The sequence below is a fragment of the Squalius cephalus genome (genome assembly GCF_949319135.1).
Source record: "Squalius cephalus genome assembly, chromosome: 8".
Lineage (NCBI taxonomy): Eukaryota > Metazoa > Chordata > Actinopteri > Cypriniformes > Leuciscidae > Squalius > Squalius cephalus.
Window position 1 is genome coordinate 40,063,539 of NC_137129.1, and position 24,503 is coordinate 40,088,041.

The 24,503-nt window shown below is 35.3% G+C and overlaps 1 protein-coding gene across 4 annotated transcripts in view; it reads right to left on the reverse strand.

Annotated features, from left to right (window-relative positions):
- Nucleotides 1–24,503, reverse strand: part of hycc1 (hyccin PI4KA lipid kinase complex subunit 1) — a 43,714-nt gene that overhangs the window by 2,160 nt on the left and 17,051 nt on the right. For 2 of the 4 annotated variants that reach the window (XR_013822110.1, XR_013822111.1), the window contains exons 2-11: nucleotides 18,008–18,089; nucleotides 17,815–17,916; nucleotides 12,492–12,671; nucleotides 9,364–9,444; nucleotides 9,175–9,290; nucleotides 8,900–8,995; nucleotides 7,295–7,411; nucleotides 6,383–6,470; nucleotides 4,992–5,151; nucleotides 3,449–3,758 (exon numbers count right to left, since the gene is read on the reverse strand). Coding sequence is in view for 2 of the 4 variants with exons in the window: in XM_079879735.1 (XP_079735861.1) it covers nucleotides 4,992–5,151; nucleotides 6,383–6,470; nucleotides 7,295–7,411; nucleotides 8,900–8,995; nucleotides 9,175–9,290; nucleotides 9,364–9,444; nucleotides 12,492–12,671; nucleotides 17,815–17,916; nucleotides 18,008–18,058 (991 nt within the window). In the remaining 2 variants the exon portion in view is untranslated. The remainder of the gene's footprint in view (nucleotides 1–3,448; nucleotides 3,759–4,991; nucleotides 5,152–6,382; nucleotides 6,471–7,294; nucleotides 7,412–8,899; nucleotides 8,996–9,174; nucleotides 9,291–9,363; nucleotides 9,445–12,491; nucleotides 12,672–17,814; nucleotides 17,917–18,007; nucleotides 18,090–24,503) is intronic. The other 2 variants (XM_079879735.1, XM_079879736.1) reach the window with 1 other exon arrangement.

A 24,503-nucleotide genomic window follows, 5' to 3' on the forward strand; every position in this document is an offset into this window, starting at 1 on the left:
AAAATGCCATTTAAAAATAGACAAACGCAGCTGTTGGGTTACATTTTTAATGTAACCAATGCAATTTGTCCATTTTTAAATAGCATTTTTGTCCATTTTTGATTTTGTCCAAAATGCAATTTGTCCATTTTTAAATTGCATTTTTTAACCCAACGTTGGGTTAGTCCATATTTGACCCAACATTGGGTTAAAACAACCCAGCATTTTTTAGAGTGTAGAGCTGAGCTGGCAACCCGGATGCCGAAACACTACTGACTTCGTGATTGGTAGATAGATGGAGGGTGGCGCATCAGGCCAAAACACAACATGACAACATCAACATCAGTTGAGGGCTGCAAGTCCACTTTTTAAATGACAATATCCTGGCCGGACCACTGTTGTCAGTGATATAAGTATTTGAACATGATTTCTTAATGTCTAGTGACATATCAGGGCCATTTTATGATTAATTGAAATACATTTCTTACATACGGTTCCTTTAATGGTAATTTCAACATTTACTAATAAAATCAAAAGTTGTATTTGTTCAAATTAGTTATATTAACATGAACAAACAATGAACAGTTATATTTTTATTACTTAACGTTAACAAAGATGAAGAAATATAGTGACAAATGTATTGCTCATGGTTAGTTCATGACTACTAACTAATGTTAACAAATGAAACCTCATTGTTTACCCTAAAACTCAAAAAAAAATCTTCATTCTTGTTTTGTAAAACTAATATTTTACAATATTTTTTATAAAAAAAAACTGTGATGGAACATTTTTACTGATTTCTTAAACTATAATTTTAGGTCTTTTTGCAAATCAGCAGAATTTTTTTTTTTTTTTTTTTTTAAGATGCAGGGCTGTGTAATTAAAACACTAACATATATATTATATTTTTTATATTATAAATGTTATATTATCAATATATAATAGGTTGAATCTCACAAAGAAATATCTAGGTCATATTATAGGTCATATCTAGGAAAAAAAATGTAATGTAAAAATGTAAAAAAATCTAATTCCTCCAGATTTTTCATTCAAGTCAAAGTCAAAGTCAAATAAAAAAAAGTGTTACATGTAATCTAACATACAGTACATACTTATATATACTTATAATGTCAGAATTAAGTTCATTTTCCCATAAAACTCAATTTACGGTTTCCTAAAGTGGAGTTCGTGGAGATTTAAAAATGTGAAATTAAATTAATTTCAATCAATACAAAACACCTACTTGAAAAGATGAAATATTTAGTTTCCCTGCATGTCATGTGACCATTAACCAACATTAGAGACATGCGAATGTGTAGTTTAATTATTGAAATATCAACTTTTAATCTCAGAAAAGCCTGCTGTAATAAGGAAAAAAAACTCATTCTTAATGTAATAAAAAATTATGTAACTATAATAAGCATTAGATTATATAATAGTAATGAGAATTTAGGGGGAAATTTGCTTAATTAAGCGCTTAACTAAACGGAAAAAAACTTTGAAATATGACCCACATAATTCTAGAGAGTTTTCATGAGACTAACCAAACAACCCAGATGAATTTAGTAACGATTCAGGATTTGTAAAGCGAAATCTCTGTAATCATCATCAGACATCACATAGCATTAGATATGAGGGATGTAGAAAGCACATGAAGGTTTCCAGAACATGCGTTTTACCAATGCATCTGGTGCAGAAATCAGATTTCAGAGTTATCAGGACAGACGGAAGATAAAACACAACACTAGAGCTCAGACTCCTTCAAGAGCCACACAGAGTCTCCAGGGAAATAAGAGCCGGTGTTTCAGCAGAGGGAGCTGTCGGCAGGACCGGGGTTTTTAGGGAGAAGGAAGGAAATGTGCAACAAGACTAGAAGAGAAGGAACAGACTGACAGGAAGTTCTGATGTTTTCTGTTGGGATGCACAATATATGGCAACCATATTGATAATGGACACACTTATCAGCTCTGATGTCCATGAATCCTCCTCACTGATGGTTATACCACATCATTTCCTGTCAGTCTTGTCTCGTTTCTCGGGCATCTAAAGGGAGGTCGTTTCCCTTGGCAACCCAGTGGATAAGTGTGGATAAGTGGGAAAAGGAGGTTTCATAAATGGCTTTTCTGAAAGCAGCAGAGATTGAGTGAGCGGGACTGAAGCAGTGCGGGGCGTTTCCGTGAGTGGTTAGCTGTGAGTTCGGGAGGTTTGATCGGATGGAGAATAAGACAGAGATGTGGAACGAGTTGGTGAATGCGACAGAAACAGACGCAAGAGCGTTAAGAGTGTTAAGACATAACATAAAAAACAGGGACATTGACAAAGTTAAGGAGAGGATTTCAGGAATATTCCAGGATCGGGAGAAGCACGATCCACAACGCTTGTGATGTAATGTCAATCACCACAATAACACATTTTAATTTGTCCCTAAGTGAAAAATCAATTAATAAATCAATAATAAATATTTATTTAAAAAAATGTATTAATAATAATATACTTGTATAGAATTACAACATATAATTTGATGTATAATAAATAAATAATACACATTTATTTAATTAAATAATACATTAATAATAATTATAATAAACCTGTATAATTGTATCTCTTTACAATATATAATGTAATACATAATAAATACATATTTATTTAAGTAACACATTAATAATAATAAAAATATACTAACTTATAATAATTGTATCTAATTACAATATATAATTGTATAATAAATCAATAATAATAATAAACTTAATTATAATTATATCTAATTACAAAATTTGTTTTAATATAATAAATAATAAAAATTTATTTAAATAATGTATTCATAATAATAAATGTAATTATATTAATTGTATCTAATTACAATATATAATTTCATATATAAATGTTTATATATATATATATAATGTATTTCTATATTAAATTCTATATTGTAATTAGATACAATTATAATAATTGTATCTAATTACAATATATAATTTCATATATAAATGTTAAATGATATATATATAATGTATTTCTATATTATATTTTTTATTACAATTTTATATTATATATATATATATATATATATATATATATATATGTGTGTGTGTGTGTGTGTGTGTGTGTAGATAAAATAAAAATATGTATGTATTGCATGCATATTGTTTGAAAATATATATGCATGCACAAAAATGTAAATACACAGTTCTTCCGCCTAAAAAAAAAACCCCAAATAATAAATTAATCTATATATATATATATATTTATTTGTTGTTGTTTTGTTTTTGTTTTGTTTTTTAATTATTATTATTTATTTATTTTTATTTATAGACAATAGAGTTAATAGACATTATGCCACTAATGCGGTGGATCGAGCTTCACCTTTGACACATTCCTTCCTGAAAAAGTTGCTGGCTGATACTCTTCAGGGTTTACATATCTTAAATAATGAACACGCTTATGAAGACGCTCCTCCCACACCAAGTACCTCTGGGCCCGAGGGGAGAGGGGGGGGTGTGTGGGACGAGGGGTGGGGGGGGTGGGGCTCTAGAGCTGAACCCGCCCCACGGAGGGCGTCCCGTCCTCTAGGTGCTTCCGCACGGACTTCTGCCTCCTGACCTCTTGACCTCTAGGGTCGACCCCCACCTCAGTGGCGCCCCCTAGCGCCTCCCCCTCCGTCCTGCAGCGAAGAGCCTCTCCGTTGGCCAGTCGTTCCCCGCTGACCCCCGTTACGCTAATCTCAGGGATGGGCCCCGTCGGGCAGGAGTCAGGGGAGTCTACACTGTCCTCCTGAGACTCTGAGACACACACACACACACACACACGGATACATGCATGATGGGTGACGTGATGAGACATACATGGAAATAAAATCTGAAACATCTCAAGACAAACATAAACAGTTCAAAATAATATGATAAAAATGGACACATGACAATGAAATGAAAGCGACTCTCAAAATGCACTTCACATTTTAAATTATATTATTATTATAAATTTATAATTAAATGAGTGTTATAATAAAATAATATAAATATACAGCTACTATAATTAATTATTAATTATAATTACATTATATAGTTATAATACATTATATTTAACAAAAATATGAATTATATTATTTTATAATTACTGAAATAATATGAACAATTATTTAATTATATATTTTTATAAAATATTACAATTAAGTTTATAATCAAATTATAGCATTATTAATAATATATTATGTTCATATATTATGTACATAAATTAACATTATTAATATTATTACCAAATATGTTTATTATTTAATAAGCATTAAAATATATTGTTATTATAAAATGAAAATACATTAAAAAATATTTATAAATTATATTATAAAATATTTTTTTAATTGTAATGTTTAATAATTAAAATTCAGTTATTATATATTGTACATATATATCATAGTTATTAATATATATATATATATATATTTATATTATTATTAAAATAAACTAGCATTTTATACTAGTTATAATAGCTACTGTAAATGTAAATCCAAATTAAAATCTACTAACACCCGAATTAAAAACAAAGAGACTCAAATCAGTAAAACGAATATTATAGTTTAAGAAATAATTAAGAAATGAGCCATATTATGCTTTGAGGCACAAATGATTTGATGGGGCGATTTATACACTAAAAGTGTCAAATTTAGGGTTAGGGCTTCAAATCTCTAGCAGCGATGACGCTTGCCTTGGCCAGCAGCTCTAATGAGTGCGTTTGCTGCTTAATTGTGGCTGACGAACAGAAAGCCGTCATTAACTCTGAAACGCCTGAGCACTAATTAGTCAGATGGCGTGGTGTCGGGATGAGGAAGCTGAAAAACTGCCAAATACCACATTATTACGATCTATGACCCGCTGAAATGTGAGCAGGAATCCCGTTCCGCCCCGAGTCGTCGAAACATCAGGATGCGTGGGAAAAACCCCCGGAGAGTTTTAATACTAGGGCATCGAATCCGTCAGCGGTTTCAGGAAGTGTGAGTCACCATGGCAACTCATCCTCACCGTGGCGTTTCCAGCGATGGCCTCGGATTGACAGGCTGGTCACGGCGTTCCTGGAGATCCGAGAGGCGGTGGGAGTGATCTCCACCTGGATGGACCGAGTTCCCTCTTTATTGGACTTCAGAGTAGCGCCGTGAAGAGACGATTTGATGGCGTTTCCCACCTGAGAAACATCAAGGACAGAAGATAACTCTCTCTATATGTAGCCATGCACACAGATCTTCTACAGTACATATTGCAAATTATTAGTGGCATAAAAATGCACAGATGCATCAATGATAATTCAATGCATTATTGGATATTCCATTAAAACGGTGTAATGTGACATGTTCATTTTTTTTATCTAAAACAATATATTATAACGCAATGCATGGTATATATATATATATATATTAGGGCTGTCAAAAGATTAATCGCATCCAAAATAAAAGTTTGTGTTTAAATAATATATGTGTGTGTACAGTGTATAATTAAATTTGTATATATAAATACACACACATGCTTGTATATATTTAAGAAAAATGTGTAATTTATATATAAAAAAATATATTTATATATAATATAAACTATATAAATATATATACAGTATATGTATGCAAATATTTCTTAAATATATTCATGCATGTGTGTGTATTTATATATAGAAAATAATTATACACAGTACACACACATATATTATCTAAACACAAACTTTTATTTTGGATGCGATTAATCGCGATTAATCTTTTGACAGCCCTAATATATATATATATATATATATACACACACACACATTATAGACAATTTTTAAGTTAACTTAAGTAAATTGCAACTGTAAATTGTTATAAATAAAATTACTTTTAATAAAATTTATAAAACTATAAATATATAATTGTATGTTTTTTGTTTAAAATTAATTATAATATATGATTCATAACAACTATAGATAATTAGATAGTTGCGAATTAAAAAACAGTTCATATATAATAAATGTATATGAATATATATATATATATATATATACAATTTTGCAAATGTTATGCAATTAGCAACTATAAATTATTATTAAATTACTTTAAAAAAATATAAAATTACATTTTTTTAAATGTAATTTATTATAAAGACAGATTTGATTTATTTTAGACAGATTATCCATCCATTCCAATTTTGCATATACATTATATATATTATTTAATGCATATTTCATTTAATTTTAGTAAAGGCTCATTATCAAATCCCTGTGAGAGTAAATATTTACTCCCTAAATAGAACTAATTCCTGGTCTATAGCCTGTTTTTGTGGTGTTGTAAGTGTTTGTTTCTAACGGGATCAGTGAATGAATTTCAGAAATGTTGGTAATCTGCGGAGCTTTAGCTGGATTAGCTTTGCTCAAGCGTGAGGGATCTGAAACCCACCAGCAGGGCTTCTGGGAAGAGCTCCAGCTGAGACCGGTACAGCACATCATCCAGAGCCTTGGAGCCCAGGTCCACTTCACCGTTACACCTGCGCACACACACACACACACACACACGATCAAAGACAACTTCTCTGTCATCATCTACTCACCCTCATCTCAATCCAAACCCATATACTGTTATTTCATCATTGGAACAAACGAGGATAATTTATTATTTTTAATCTGCAAAATGGAAATGATTATCGGCAGATGTCGACAATCTCAAAATGGCTAAATACTGTATACAGAAAAAGTAATATATGGGATATTTTTCCATACAAGGGTGACCACATCTGTCAAGAGCCTTCAAAAAAATCGTTTCCCAGAAAAATAAATGAAAAAAAAAAAAAAAAAAAAAGTATAAAAGTGTATAGTACAAAATGATAGTTTTTTTTTTTTTTTTTTTAAACATAACATTAAAAAAAAATGAAATAACTATTTCTAAAATTTGGGAACTGACACAAAAGGGAATGCCTTATTAAATCAGCCAAATACAAATGATTATTGACTGGACAATTCATTTTTGAAGAATATTTTTCTAAACAAGAGTGAAATCAAGAGTCCAAACATCCTTCAAAAAGATCCTTCAGAAAAAAGAAACAATATCAAGGTATAAAGAACGGGAACAAAATGATAAAGTAGGAAAAATAACTAAAAACATTTTTAAAAATGATGAAATAACTATTTCTGAATGTTGTAACTGATACAAAAGGGAACACCTTATTTTTAAGCCAAACTGAGCTGATAATTGGCAGATGCCATGCCCCATTAGACACACATGATGATGACATGGGCGTAGTCAGCTGAGACCAGAAACACTGGTCTGATAACAGGTTTGGTAGGACACAGTCTTCAGTTTTGAACCACTCACAGTGCAAAATGGATCCCCGTGATGAGCTGCACCAGGAACTCTGACGTGACCATGAGCCGCGCGCTGATGCCTTTATACCGCCGCAACTGTTGCCTTGGATAACCACAGATAGACACTCTGAAGAGAGAAGAAACAGACTGAAATTAACTCACATGTGCATTATGTTGGTCTCACTGCTTTCTATCGGTCAATAAAAAGCCCATGTTGGTCAACCACTGGCTTAGATTCATCACTATGATGATCCGGCCCATGAGGGAATGTGACGAGACCTTTGACCTGCAGTCGAGGGAAAGGATCTTTGTTAACTCAACTGCTAACATTAGCTGATTGGTTAAATAATCAGTCATGTGATCATCTCTCTCGGGATGGCGTGGCTTAAATCACTGTGGGAAAAGACCAATCGCAGGTCTGAGTCCACTCAGGTTCAGGTCTATAAGAGGATCAGGGTGATTGGAAACAGAGAGGATCATGGGAGGATTTGAGATGAAGAGACGCATTATCCACACAAACACCTGACCTGAAGGCCTGAACAAAGCAGATCTGAACAGCACGCCAACAGACACTGTAACCACACTGAACGAGGAGAGACTTCCTTGACTTCACTAATAGGGTTTGTAAATCTAGAGAGGATCTGGAAATCGATATGATTCTGATATATAAAAAACAAATTAACAGCAATACATAAATTGTATGTAAACTAGGTGAAATTAAATGAACTCTTATATTACTTAATATGTATTCATATAAATAATGTAAATAAAAATAAGTAAAAAATATATGAATAATAAATAAAAATGTACTTAAAATAAAAAAAATATATAATTAAATGAAAAAAACTGCAAATGTACTTATTAAAAATAAATAAAAATATTGAATATATACTATAATAATAATATATATTTAAATTAATAAATACATTTGTATATGCAATATATATTTAAATAAATAAAAATATTAATTACAGATGTATTTATTCAAAATAAATAATATATAATAATAATAATAATAATACTAATAATAATATTTATAAATAAAAAATGCATTTAAATAAATAAATTTGGATAAAAATTTAAAGTTGGATATATATATACCAACCGCCTTGGCAATGGATAATAAATAAATAAGTGAAATTTTTTTAACTAAATAAAAAATAAAGTTCATAATTTAAAATGAATAAAATTTAAAATACAAAAACAAAAATCAATATTTATCTGTCTACCAACAGGCTTGGTAATGGATACATTATTATTATTTAAATTAATTTGGAAACTGATACAAAAGGGATTCACTTATTTTTAATCAGCTAAATTGAGATTGAGCCAATGTTGATATTCGTGTGTCAATGTCAAATATCAGCCAAATTATTAACCTGGCAATTAATGCAGTGAATCATATAATCTTGATCATACTCGAAATGTTGGTGTTAAGGAAATTGCTCAAAAGAGGACATTTCAGACGCATTCCTACTAACTCTGTGCCCATGTCTCAGTCCATCACAACCCTCAGGAACCATAATACAATAAAACCTGATTGAATGTTATCATGGTGTTTTTAAGGACTAAAACTGTTTTTTTAATTCCTCAGTGTGTGTGTCACATGTCAAACCTGGAGCTGAGCTGACACAGAGACTGCAGGGATGAACTGGTCATGTAGCTCAGAGCCGCATTATAACACAGCAGCAGAAACGTCAGGACTTCAAACCTGCAAAACACATGACCATCATCATCATCAAATTAAAGCAGAAATGCATCATTAAATCCACTTTAACCCCCTCCCAAGGTTAAAGGTTAACCCCCCTCCCCAGCACTCATTAGCTGATTAAAAATGGATGAGTAAAATAAAAGCATGGAGCGCAATATGAATATTTGATGCGTCCGCACCTGTTCTGTGCTGTAAAGGTCTCTCGCTGCAGGTGCGGGCCGCTGTAAACCACTCGACTCAAGCCGTGATTGGCTAAGGCTCCTTCCGTCAAGGCCAGAGAGCCGAACGAGGACGGCTGGAGGCGGGACACAGAGACGGTCAGAGCGAGAACATCTGAGGATCAGGATCGGGACGTTTGATTCACTCACCTCATGGTAAACTGATGGCTTGGATAAGGAAGGGATGGTGAACGACAGCACTTTACTCTGCCCGTCTTTATCAACGATCTCCTGAAATAAACATGATCATAATAATGAGGACTGATCTGATTCAGAGACATGAGGGAACGTGTAAACAAACATACAGCGTTATAATGACAAAAGCTAAAAAATATATTGTTTCCGTATTGAATATATGCATGGCCATAACCTAAATTACGCTGCGCTGCATGAATAATATTTCACATAGATGAGTTCATTTATCATGGGAAACACTTTTGTTTTGTATTTTGTGTGCTGTTGATGAAGAACAGCAATAAAAGCTTGCCAGAAAACACTACTCATTTAGCAAGATTATGAAACAGGCTTTAAAACATTTCCCATCAGTCTCTTTGGCAGAATAATAAACCACACAGACAAAGCATCAATTACACATCTAATGCATTTCCTTCCGCATTTTCATTTTGTTGCATTAGCACTGAAAAAACAAAGCTTCCTGTCTTTGTCAGAAAATGAAAGGAAAAAGAAATCTGCAATGGCCAAAAGTGACTGCTTTATTTCAATTAAAACTCATCTAATTTTAATAAGATACATAGAGATAAAAAACAGTATTTTACAAAAAAATAATGTAGATCATTTTAAAAATGTATCTATTTTATTTTATGAAAAAAAAGTGTATATATATATATAAAAATGTATATTACACAAATATTTCCCCCAAAAATAATTTAGATAATTATAGAAAAATGTAATACAAATTACACAAATATTCCCTATCTATTCCAAATATCCTAAAAAAAGCTTTTCTTTTTGTGTACCAGGAAAAAACTAACTAACTAACTAAATACACAAAACTGTGCTTGCGTACAACAACAAAAAGACCATAATAAAGCAATTTGTCATGTGATGGAAAAAGTATCTTGTAACTGGAAAAGCTGCTCTAAAAACAACAGAGCCACTGTCACAATACAAAAAAATGCAGTTAGGTTGGTATGAAGTTCAACACTTTCAACTGGTTACTCTCCAACAGTGATGATGAATGTGCCAAGAGTTTGCTCAAACACACGTGACGAGATTTCGCAAGCGAATCATGATGAAACTGCAGAACTGTTCTTGTTGTACCAGACTCAGGAGTTCTTCAGGTGTAAAGACAAACCAGATCAAGTGAGATTTCAGTGTGTGTTAGTCTCTAAAACAGGACGCCCACCGGCCTGCTGCCGTCCCAGTCGATTTCAGAGCCGATAGCGTCAGGATGATTAAGCGCTCCCTGACACCCGGATGGCATGTGATTGACAGATGACCTACTCTAGTATTCAGGGCGAAGTGAGGAGGGAGGGCGAGTTCACGGGGCGTAAAACCCATGAAAGACCACCGACCTCGCCGACAGCCTGGCTTCCCTTCTCACAGCCGGCTGGAAAACACCACTTCCTGATTAAGGAAAAATCCATGGCTAAAGTTCACAGGAAAAGCCAGAGGAAGTTGCTGTCCGCCCGACATTTACAACACCATTTTTGATGCGATTTTAAGGGAGTGAATCAGGAATCGGTCTCAACTTGAAATATCTGTCAAGTCACCTTTATTTCTAAAGCCCTTTATACAACACAGATCAAATTGCAGTCAAATCAATAAAATTACTGATCATTAAAGGTGACCTATTATGCCCCTTTTCACAAGATGTAATATAAGTCTCTGATGTCCCAGAATGTGTGTGAAGTTTCTCCTGAAAATAACCCACAGATCATGTATTATAGCTTGTCAAATTTGCCCCTGTTTGGGTGAGAACAAAAACACACCATTTTTGTGTGTCTCTTCATATGCAAATGAGCTACTGCTCCCTGCAACCTTTCCAGAAGCTTTCCTTATCCAGACCCTTTACAGCTCGTGCTTCAGATACTCCCTCAACAACAATAGTGGTCGACTGATATATCGGCAAGGCCCATACATCAGCCGATATTTGCCATTTTTTTAAATATCGGCATCGGCCGATAAGTTTTTCTGATTGGCTGATGTCTTGGAAGCGGGACTTTTATTTTGACGGCGCTCCAGACTTTTATTTTGACGGGCGGCGCTGAGAACACCAGCGCTCACTCACATTCTCCGTCTTCATTAGTTTACGATCTCTGTCAGTCATATCTAATACTTTGTTAGCCAGAACTGGTAAACAAAGAAAGTAAATGGTATGCGAAAAAGTAAAGCGTTGCTTTTATATTATTTACGTATCAGAAAAGGCAAACAATCAGGCTAAAATACTTTCTCATTTACCGTCAACATTCAGCAAATGCGCATCTACATCATTTAAACAAATCACTGAATATCTAATGAACATTTAATTTCACAAACCTTGCAGTATGTTAATCTAAAATCTCACAGAAACAACTTGCACAAATCCAGCGTTGAACTGACCCTCGTTTGTGAAGCAGTCTGGCGTAAAATGATTTGTGCAAAAAAAAAAAACTTTAACGACTTTCCTTGGCACATTTCCTTCATAAATTAAATTCATCCACTGCGTCCTCAGTGGCTCAGATCCCGGGAGTCAATAGAGTCTCTTATGTTTGTTTGGTACATCCAATAACAGAACATTTGTAATGTTTTTTTTTTTGGCACAGACATCGTCTATCTCCAGCTGCTACAGCGAGGAAACACAAATGTGGGACTACTGTGGCTCACTCAGGACGGGATCTGTGCTAATAGGGCAGATCACATTAACACTTTATTTTACAGTGTACTTGTTACATACGTTACATGTACTTACCATAGTAATAACAGTAAATTATGCATAATTACATGCAACTAACCCTCAACCAAACCCTAACCCTATAGTAAGTACATGCTGTTAATTAATATTACTCAGTACTTAAATATATAATTACACTGTACAATGACACCTTAAAATAAAGTGTAGTCCAGATCACACCAGTCATGGGCGGGGAAATCTGGAGCCGCTCGTGTGGAGACACTGTTTATGATTTATGGGGATTACAAAAAAATAAAGGGGGTGCATTTTTACCATTATAGGCTGGTTGTGTACACACACACACTGTAACTGTGTTCAAACACCTTATAAAAGTGAATTTTGCATAATAATGTTTCTGTGTGCATTGGTTTAGGGGAGCACTGACCAGGTTGTATATGCCGAGCAGAAGAGCCTCTATGCAGCCGCTGCAGTGCGGGTCTCGGCACGCCGTGACGGACAGGTAACTCCACACCAGCTCCGGCAAGAACTGCAGAGTGAAGCGCTGGAGACGCGGCTCGCCGCTGCGGTAAAACTCGAACAGCTGATGACACACCGGCTCCAGCAGCTGAGAGACACAAATGCATTACAATTACAAATCAGTGCAAAAAATACAAAATCTCTCACCTAGATTTTAATGAATCGCTAAACTGCTTTGTAAGTAGCCTGACTGCTCCAATTTTGATGTCTGCTGATTGTAGAACAACTGAAGTGAAAATAAGCTAAATACAACTACTAACCACATAATCATATCCAGAAAAAAAGCCCATTGGTGCCTCCGTGACTACTTCACTCAGAGGAGCTGTCAATCACAGCTGTCAATCATGATGCCACACCCCCGTTTTATAGCAAATAACTAACTAAAACCAAATGTACTTAAAAAAAGGAACACTTAAACTTACATCAGCGTGATGAAAACTGCCTAAAATGATAGAAACCATCTTTTGAAGTGTAATTTGATTATTTTGTTTGGCTCACGTCCCATTCGATTACATGGAGAGGGCGGGGTTTATGACCTATACTGAGCCAGACATCTGGCGGCGATCCAGATGTCTCGAAAAGCAAACTGGGACTAAATCAAATGAACCGCACTAACAGAGCAATCACACCAGAGTTCGTTTTAATCAAGTGTGAACATCCTAAAACTCTCCTTCTTCTAGTAAATATTTGAGGTCAATGGGGTTAAGCTGACCAAAAGGTTTGGGAATATCAGTTTTACACACAATACTGACATTAAACAGCTTTATTAAACAACGAATGTAGTTTTAGCAGGTAGCTGACGGGTTTAAGTCAACATGCACTCGCATTCATCTTCTGTACTGTGGCATTTCTGAGTGAAATGATGTAGACCGGGCATTTGATTGGTTCACTACAGAGAGGTTATGATATTATTGGTTATCATAAAACGGTTAGTTCCAATCCTTGATTCTGATTGGTCAATAGCTGTGCTTTATTCACGATAAAACACGGCTATGACCGCTTCACCCAATGGTTCTATGTATCACTACAACACCCCTAGCAACCACTCTTAGCAACTTAAACACGTGTGTGATCTCATTGATATTGTTCATTGAAGCTATAGTGGAGTATTGTGAGAGATCGAGTAAGCGAGAGTACCTGCATTTACAGTAGACATGGCATTTTCCTTCAGGTCAGTCCTATATTCATAATAAAATAATCCGTTTGAATGTCCGCTGCGATATCTTGTCCTTTTAACAGTTAGGCCTAACCGTTAAGGGGTTTTCCCGTGCCTATAACGTTAGTCATCTGTCAGTTGCGTCTTCCTTCTCCGTGAAAACAAGTTTGAGTCTTTTCTCTACCGACTGACTCATTCATAAGACAGTCTTTGCCGCCATCTATTGGCGAAATAATGTATGTAACTTCTGTTGCTGTTTACGGTCAGGGACTATTTTTTCCAGCGGAAGGAATGCTTTTAGTGATTTTACTTCATGAAAGTTGCATAGATAAATATTTTTCGGCTTTAATATTTGTATTGTGTGGCAACCGTTTTATAAAAGCAACAAGGTACTCGAGGCAAGTGCTGTATTATGAATAAGTAACGGCTGAAGGGGTTACTCCGCTTCGCATCGTGCCTAACAACGCCCTTCAGCCGTTACTTATTCATGATACAGCACAGCCTCTCGTACTTTGTTGCTTACATACATCGTATTACAACAGCCTTGGTTATATCAGCAGATTCAGATTCAGTTTTATTTAGTGTCATGTCAGCATTCAAAGCTATTTTCATGGCAAAAATTAAATGACAAAAATACAAATATCATATAAACACAATAAAAACCAAACAAAACAAAAACAGCAAGTCATATTATACAAGATTTTTTAAATTAACATATGATAAAAAAAAAAAATCACTCCGCAGAAGTAGCAGAGCTTCGCCTTCTGAGAATATAGTTCCCAGTGTGTATACGGTTAGAAGATGGCTGTGTCTCATGTGACCTTGTTATTTGTACACGCTGTGACTATACAAATCACAATGTAAATAGGGAAATGTAGCCGTTATTTTGTCACTTATTGGGAGCAGTATGCTAGCTGGAGCCATTTACCTCCAGTCTTTGTGCTAAGCTAGGCTAGCGGTGGGTGCGTTAGACAGAGTTACGGCACACAGATGAGAATGGTGTGTGTGGACTTATCTAACTCTGGGGGATACGGTGAATAAGCTAAAGTCCCAAAAAGTCGGCGTGTTCCTTTAAGCGAGGTGACTTCATAAAAGAGCATTCTACTTGTATTAAGTCCAGGGGCCGGTTTCACAAAGCTATTTTAGACCGGTCTATAGTGTTAGTTAGACAAGTCTAAAATTTGCTCATAGTCTAATGCAAGTTAGACTGTTTCACAAAAATAAAGACTGACTTAATTTAGACCAAAAAAATTAGACACCTCTTACCCCCAGGCTAACTTAGGTCTAAGACTCTATGGCCCGGTTTCACAGACAGGGTTCAGATTAAGCCAGGATTAGGCCTTAGTTCAATTAGGACATTTAAGTATCTTTTATAAACGTTCCTTAGAAAAAGACATTGCTGGTGTGAATATTGAGACAAAACAATGGCACTGACATATTTTAAGATCTATCAGTGCAAGTTGCTTTCAGGTAAATAGCTCAATAATGCATTTTAGTCTGGGACTAGACTTAAGCCTTGTCTGTGAAACCAAGGGAAAGTTACCTTGGCAACCAGCAGTAACAATCAGTTACATTACACACGACCAAAAGAAAAGGGAAAATGGCTCATAATTTAAACATTTCTTCTTGTTACTACATTCTCCGCTAAATTTCCCAAGTAAAATGTCCTTGTAACTCAGGGGTGTCAAACTCAGTTCCTGGAGGGCCACAGCCCTGCAGAGCTTAGCTTCAACCCTAATTAAACACACCTGATCAGCTAATCAAGTCCTTCAGGCTTATTTGAAAACTACAGGTGTGTGTGTGTGTGTTGAAGCAGGGTTGAAACAAAACTGTGTAGGGCTGTGGCCCTCCAGGAACTGAGTTTGACACCTGTGTTGTAACGGTTATACTCCTCCAACAAACACATATTCTCCGCTGGGGTAAACTGCACTGAGTGGTTGAATGCGCTTACTCGATCCACCATGTTTTTTGTTTTGAAAAGTGTCTTATTTTACCCAGAATGCATTGCAGTGTAGTCCTACTTAAGATAGTCAGAGTCTTAAGTGCTTTGTGCAACGGTCTGATATAGATGTCTATCTGAAGTCGGACTATCTACTATATCTAAGCCATAGTCAAAGTCTATCTTTGTGAAACCGGCCCCAGAGCTATATCAGCAGAAAAAGTCATTTCAAGTGCTGAAGGTTTTTAGGTTTTGATGAAAGATTACAAACAGAGCAAAAACATGTCATGCTGTTTCTAAAAGTAGCGTCCTTCAGTCAGTGTTCAGACATCTGCAGGACTGTGAGATACACACAGATTTCTGTGACATGGTGTGACGGTGCTGATTTTCAGAAATTAAACACCGTAACGCTTCAGCAGAGCAGCGAAGACTCAGGATCTGGTTTCCTGACACTCGAAAGTTACAATCAGGCACAAAAACGACTTTTCAACTTCAAACGAGTGCAGATCGATCACAATCCAGCCAGAAAGGAAAACAAGATGGAAAACAAGATGCACAGAAATAGCAATACTGTGTGGTTGAAAAGCGGTTTCATATCTACACACGACAACTGCTCTCGCAAACACTAATTTGAATGTTATGATGTGATTTAGTCAGAGATTTAACAGACACAGGAGAATCGCTGTCATTTAGGAATAAGATTGCGATGGATGTCTGAATCAAACTCACGAACTTTTAGCGATTAATCGTGCAGCTCTAAGGTGCACATTGAACAAAAAGCTAAAAAAAAAACAAAATGGCAAAATGTAATTTTTCGTATCTAGAACTTTCAGACATCATACAGACATTTGTGAAGTCTAAAAATATGTTATTGATTGCAGTAAAAAAAGATTTTTCTATGATTATGTCATTAGCAGGGCTGTTTCCAGAAAGAGGAACTGACACACCCAGTCGACTGGAAAACACCTCCGTCACTCATCATCATAATGTTGACGCTGCCGTGACAACAGTCTGCGTGACTGTGATAGTGAAACGAGCGCCGTACTGTTCATAACTCACTTCATAAAACACCAAACATCTTTAGCTGTGCAACACAGAGACGGACACTGGCACAACTGATTTCAAAACAATATTCTGGGTTATTTTAAACATGTCGTCCCAGAGTTTGTATTTAAGATCAGAAATGTGTTTATACAAATTCACTTATAATCAGGCAAGAAAAGAAAAATGTCACTCACTTTTTGCCTAAATTCTCCTTTTGAGGTACTTTTCTTCAACCTTCTGTATTAATGTTTGAAATTTAAGACATAAATATTATTACATGTGGACTGTAAAATAAAACTAATATTTTTTTTATCAAATACTATATTTTCTTATTTTACAGTACAATAGTATTATTGAAATATTAAAATATTTCTAATCTTCTTTAATATTTTTATTTACTACTACTACTACAATAATACAATAATATTTTTTATAGTCATTGATATATAAGTCACTATATTATTTTTTGGTCAAACTGTGCAGCCCAAATCATGTATTTCATATTTTTTTGTCCGAGCACTAGCATAAATTATTCAGCACAATTTTTTGTTGCCTAAATTGTCCTTTTGAGGTACTTTTCTTTAACTATATTAATGTTCAAAAAATAAAGAAATTAAGACAGTAATTTTACAGGTAGTGTAAAATAAAACTAGTATTTTCATTAAATACTAATTTTTTTTAAGTTACAGTACAAAAGTATTATTGCAATATTAATGTTTCTTATTTTCTTTCATTTATTTACTACTATTACTAACACTAATAATAAGAGTAATAATATTTCTTATGTACAATACAAGCAGAGAAAACCCAGAACAATTTTTTTTATTTTTGTCAAATCCAATTAGTGCAATTCGATTTTTTCCCCCAAAATCATTCAGCTCCCGTTAAAATCAACACATAAAAGGAGATCGTAATGCATTTTGCTTCCATAATTGAATGCATTTTCAATTCAAATTCAATTCAAAAAAAGAGTGGGAACTGATTGGATTGTGAAAAGTGGCACACAACCCAGAATATGTTATTAAGCATCAAAGCACATTCAATAATGAGAGAGTCTGAGGACAAATCAAATAGGAGAAGAAACTGCCTTACATCACTGTAATTTTCCCGAATAACTTTGTAAAGCGCTGGAACCAGAGAGCCCTTGTCCTTCAGAGAGGCGGCATAGCTGGAGACGGCCGTCTCTGGAAGAGTCTGAAACACACACACACACACACACACACGGGTCAAAGCAAGAACGCAGAGAAGTGATAGAGATGAGGAGAGACAGACAGAGATGACGTACCTTATACTCAGACAGCCACTCCTCCACTACGCCTTGATCCATGGCCAGCATCTTCCCTCATCTGGTGCGAGGAGATCTCAACCTGAAACACAGGAACAGCAGCCGTCAAACTCACATCTTCACTTCACCTCAACGGGGTTAATGAAAAACAGGATTATTCTTACTTTTTAGAAATAAAAGAACCAGACTTGATGTGCTACGAGCATGTAGACACACTTCAATGTCGTTATTATTAACTAAAACTATTATTATAATAGTTTTATTTAACTGAAACAAAGCTGAAATAAAATATGAATTTTAGATAAGAAAACTGAAATAAGTTTAAATTGAAGTACTAAAATTAGGCTAATAAAACGAATAAAAAAAATTAAATGAGAGCTGAAAATATACAAATAAAAAAAAGTTAATAAATACCATACTAAAATACTAAATACTAAAATAAAAATGTTGCCGTTGCGGCAGAATATATTATAATTGCAGATAATTGCCACCATATTTGACATAGTTATGAGTTCATTAACTTATGAGCGCCCATATTTATATAATTAACATTCAGTATTCAGAAACTTGAGCCATCCTGAACAACGGCATGAACTGGTAGACAAACATTAGCCAATCATAACAGAGGTCATTTACATTTACATTACATTTACAGTTTAACGGTATATTATGAAAAACAGGATTATTCTTACTTTTTAGAAATGAAAGAACCAGACTTGATGTGCTACTAGTATGTAGACACACTTCAATGTTGTTATTATTAACTAAATACTATTTTAATAGTTTTATTTAATTGAAATAAAGCTGAAATAAAATATTAATTTTACATAAGAAACAACAAAAAAAGAAAATGAGAAAACTGGAATAAAGTTTAAATTGAAGTACTAAAATTAGGCTAACAAAACTAATAAAAAAATTAAATGAGAGCTGAAAATATACAAATAAAAAAAGTTAATAAATAGCATACTAAATACTAAAATAAAAATGCTGCAGTTGCGGCAGAGCATTTACTGATACTAAACTGTAAACAGATAATTGCCACCATACTTGACATAGTTATGAGTTCATGAACTTATGAGCGCCCATATTTATATAATTAACATTCAGTATTCAGAAACTTGAGACTTGAGGAACTGGTAGACACACATTAGCCAATCATAACAGAGGTCATTTACATAGTGTAACGGTATATTAGCAAAAACAGCCTGTTTAACTCAAAGAGTCAGAGAGAGCAAGTGAAAACAGTCGTGAAGAACTAAATTATGATATTTTTGGTGCAATGAACCAACAAAAGTGCAACGCATGACCCTTGAACACACGGTGACCCCAGTGTCTCGCTGCTCCGGCTTTAACCTTTCACCCGCTCGCTCGCTCTCAACGAGGAAGTGAGAAATCGTGGCATGTGGTGAGGAACATCAGTTTAACACGCGTAACGTACAGACAAAATTAGACACAGAGATGCTGGTTTTACTCCAGGGATCCCCACAAACTGAGTTAAAAGAATTCTGAAAATAATTTATCACAGTTTCCACAAAAATATTGAGCAGCACAATAATAATCAGAAACACTGAAGACTGGAGTAATGAAGCTGAAAATTCTGATTTGATCACAGGAATAAATGACATTTTTCTATATATTCACATAGAAAACGGTTATTTTGAATTGTAATAATATTTCACAATATTGCTGTTTTTACTGTATTTTTGATCAAATAAATGCTGAAAATGGGGTTTGAACTGGTCTGTCACACACATCAACTTCTGGGGAAATTTTTGGCCGCTAAGATATAACAGAGCAAAAACACACACACATACAATTTGATTGATTTGTACAGTGCTTTTCACAAAATGTATAGTTTTAAAGCAGCTTTATCGAGAAAAAAAATCCTTACAAAACCACGTCAAATGGTCACGAAAAAACTTCTTTAAAAAAAGTTTAACAAACAAGTGCTGAATTCAGACCGATCCAAAGACATTTCACAGGCATATGTGCAGCGATCTTCATTTCTGGCATGAGATTCGTAGAAAAATGCATTAGACGTGTTATTTATAGGGATGCACCGATCCAAGTTTATATGATTTGAGAGCCTGATTACAAAATCCATCCACTAGGACTCGATCTCTCTCTGACACACAAACTTACTGTCATCAGTTTTTCCTCATGTTGTGTCTCTCTATCCAAAAGTTCTGTCCGTTCCCTCATCTTATCATTCATGAGTCACTCGGGTGTGTTTAAAAGCTCTACAGCGTCTCACAGTGAGTGTGTGTCCCTTCGGTCTCTGACAGCCATTAGTCTGCGGCCCTCAAAACCTCTTTAATTAGTGCCGAGAGCAATCGACAGCAGAGAGAGAGAGAGAGAGAGAGAGAGAGAGAGAGAGAGAGAGAGAGAGAGAGAGAGAGAGAGAGAGAGAGAGAGAGAGAGAGAGAGAGAGAGAGAGAGAGAGAGAGAGAGAGAGAGAGAGAGAGAGAGAGAGAGAGAGAAAAGAAAAAGAGAGAGAGAGAGAGAGAGAGAGAGAGAGAGAGAGAGAGAGAGAGAGAGAGAGAGAGAGAGAGAGACTTTGTAAACACTCATTCATTCATGGCTTTATTGATTAGCCTGAATCACCCCTCCTTTCCCCGGTCATGGATTAATAAGTGTTGCACAGCGGGTGTGTGTGCGCGCGTGTGTGTGTGTGTATGTCTTATCCCTAACACAAGCTATTGGATTAACCGCGGTCAGTGCCAGGAACGGCTTTCCGCTTCAGGATTTCACCCTCGTTTCCTTCTATGGTGGCCGAATGATCCGAAGAGTTATTTTAAACAGTCGACTCTGGACGGAGAAACAGCTGACGCTGCTGAAAGGAGAAATGTAAATGTTTTGAGTGGTTAATTATTAAATCAACAGGCCTCGTTTATCACCTGACGAGTCATCTGAGGAATTTAAATATGGGTGACCTTTGACCTCGTACAGCCAGAGGGACGATATCGGTTACTAGACTGATCCTAGAACTGTAATCCAGATTCAAACAGATTAATTTAGTCTAGAAGCCAACAGATGGGAAATGAAGTGTGTTCGTGAGACGCAGAGAGAGAGTGAAAGGGATGGATGGAAAAAGTGAAATGGATGGAAAGGATCTATGCTAACAGTTCGGATGGATGGATGGATGGATGGATGGATGGATGGATGGATGGATGGATGGATGGATGGATGGATGGATGGATGGATGGATGGATGGATGGATGGATGGATGGATGGATGGATGGATGGATGGATGGGACTCATTTACACAAAATTAATAATTACAAATACAAAATGCATGCAATTATGTATCAAGAGAAGGAGTCAACAACTTCAGCAAGTTGACTGGATGCCACTCGCTGAATCACCCATGCAACAGGAAACAGGAAGTAGTTCTCCACTGAAACCACAAGCCCGAGTGTCGACATTAGACCTGCGTCTCGGGTTCAGTCCAGCGCTGGTGCTTCCACCAAACATCCGGCTCAAGAACGGAGAATAAAACCCTCAAATATCAGCAAAAAAAAAATCTTAAACATGAAAACACAGAAACAAAAGGGCAGTTCACCCAAAAATAGTCATTGAATACTGATTTTTCTAATACATTTTTTTTCTGGTTTTCTGTAAAAAACTGATTAATAATAATAATAAATATAAAAAGTTATTAAAAATAGTAAACAGATAAATATTAATATTGTAAAAATATTTCATTTTAAAATAAAAAAAAATATATAATAATAATTGTATTATACAAATGTGTTTGTAAAATGTGTAAAATGCATATATACATGTGCATATAGGTATTAAATTAAATTGCAGCCTTTTTCAATTTGTTAATCTCACTAAGCCATACAGTGACATCGGTTTTATTTAGATTAGGACATTTCCAGGATTCAGGACATTTAGCTAAACATAATCTTTAATGTGTCGTTGCATAAAAAACTTTTGGGTGAACTAACCCTTTAATAATCAACAGTAAAAAGGTGCTTTAGATTATTTCTCCAGCTGAGCTTATCATGAAACAGTAAAATGGACTGGTTTACCTGCTCTAAACTAGACTCGAGGTTTCAGAAGCAAGTGCATCGCATCCCTGAGCACATCTACAAAAGCCAGACCAAAAATAGTCTCTGCCAAGAGCTTAAAAGTACAGAAGAACAGGCCAGCGACCCGGCGCCGCTCATGGAACATATTTATAGGACGCGTCATGAAGACTCGGTGACTCAGACGAGAGAGGAGATTCAGAAATCTCCATTTGAGACTGTAACCGAGTGATTTACCAAACAACATGCTTCATTTTTAAGGGTGCTCCGATCAGGAGTGTTGGGTTCGATCGCATCACTGGAAGAAGTATTGGCCAATACCGATCACAGATAACGATCACCGAAATAAATAATAGGCCATGTGTTTTAGGTTTAAAAAAAAATTGAGATGAGACCGAGATGAGATGAACTGACACCTCTTTTTATTGGCAAGCAACATGTGCAACATATTTCATTTCCTCTCTTAGGGCGCTTTCACACTTGGTTCGATTGCCTGTTCTGAACCTGAGTTTGTTTGCTCCCCCCTCCCCCTGCCCCCGATGGACTATGTTCACATTAGGGGTTGCACGACTACTGATTTCTGCCAGTCGATTTCTTATCAAAACAATACTCGAGTTACTCGACTACTCGTGGTTCATGCTACTGTAAATGAAAAGACATGAAATAGCTAGATTTTATCAATAAACATTTATTAATTCATAGCCTAATGCAACAATTACGTAAGTAAACTCTCAAAACATTATAATTATGACATTTCATTTTTAAATTTTCATGTAACAGTCTAAAGCCAAATAGGCGGCGAGCTACATAGGCCTACCGTGCACCCCCCCCACCTCCCAACAAAACCATACTTTTTTGAAAGGTCTGGATGTGTAGAATATGAATCTGAATGTTAACATTGAAAATTTTGGGTTGCACTACCTGTTTTAGCCCCGTGAATAGGGAAACCCTAAAAAACGATTTTAAGCGATTTTAACACATCGAGATTGTCCTAGTCAATCAGAACAGCTTTTAGGTGACCCAATACACACTCAAACTTAACATATGATGACTTAGGTCAAATACCTACCATGCTGCTTATTGGTAGGTGTCTAAAATTAACATAGGTAAGGCTTTATGTCGATATAATGAGCCCATTTCAAGGCCACGACCTAGATTCGCCTATCATGCACCCCAACCCCCTCCCCTTAAAAAAAATCATGCTTTTCTGAAAGGTCTGTATGTGTAGAATATGAATCTGAATGTTAACATTGACATTGTTGGGATACACTAACTGTTTTAGCCCTGTGAATAGGGAAACCCTAATAAACGATTTTAACACGTCGAGATTGGCCTAGTCAATCAGAGCAGCTTTTAGGTGACCCAATACTCTTACTACACTAAATTGATAATTACTTTAAATAGTTGTTTTTAATTATTTTTAATTTAATATAGTTAAGGCCTTGTATGGATATAATCGATCAAGGACCATTTCCATAGCATCAGTTAATATGCTAACGTGCTAACATTCCAACATCCCAACATTCAAACTCCTCACCCTCCCCATCTTTATTTAATATAATTGACCCCTCTTACTACATTGATAGTTACTTTAAATAGTTGTTTTTAATTATTTTTAATTTAATATAGTTAAGGCCTTGTATGGATATAAAATAATATCCTTTATAAAATATATTATGGATATAATGCAAGATTAGCCAGAATGAAAGAAATACGTGACAAGAGATTAACTGAACCACTGGAATCTGCTCACAGAATGAATGTAACCTGTGAACTTATACCAGACACCATTACAGAAGGTGATGGATATCACAGAGAATGCTACCAAATATTTGATACAGAAAATAAATACAGTGGGGCAAAAAAGTAATTAGTCAGCCACCAATTGTGCAAGTTCTCCCACTTAAAAAGATGAGAGAGGCATGTAATTTTCATCATAGATACACTTCAACTATGAGAGACAAAATGAGAGAAAAAAAGTCCAGAAAATCACATTGTAGGATTTTTAAAGAATTTATTTGCAAATTATGGTGGAAAATAAGTATTTGGTCAATAACAAAAGTTAATCTCAATACTTTGTTATATACCCTTTGTTGGCAATGACAGAGGTCAAACGTTTTCTGTAAGTCTTCACAAGGTTTTCACACACTGTTGCTGGTATTTTGGCCCATTTCTCCATACAGATCTCCTCAGCAGTGATGTTTTGGGGCAGTCTCTGGGCAACACGGACTTTCAACTCCCTCCAAAGATTTTTTTATGGGGTTGAGATCTGGAGACTGGCTAGGCCACTCCAGGACCTTTAAATGCTTCTTACAAAACCACTCCTTTGTTGCCCGGGCGGTGTGTTTGGGATCATTGTCTTGCTGAAAGACCCAGCCACGTTTCATCTTCAATGCCCTTGATGATGGAAGGATGTTTTCACTCAAAATCTCACGATACATGGCCCCATTCATTCTTTCCTT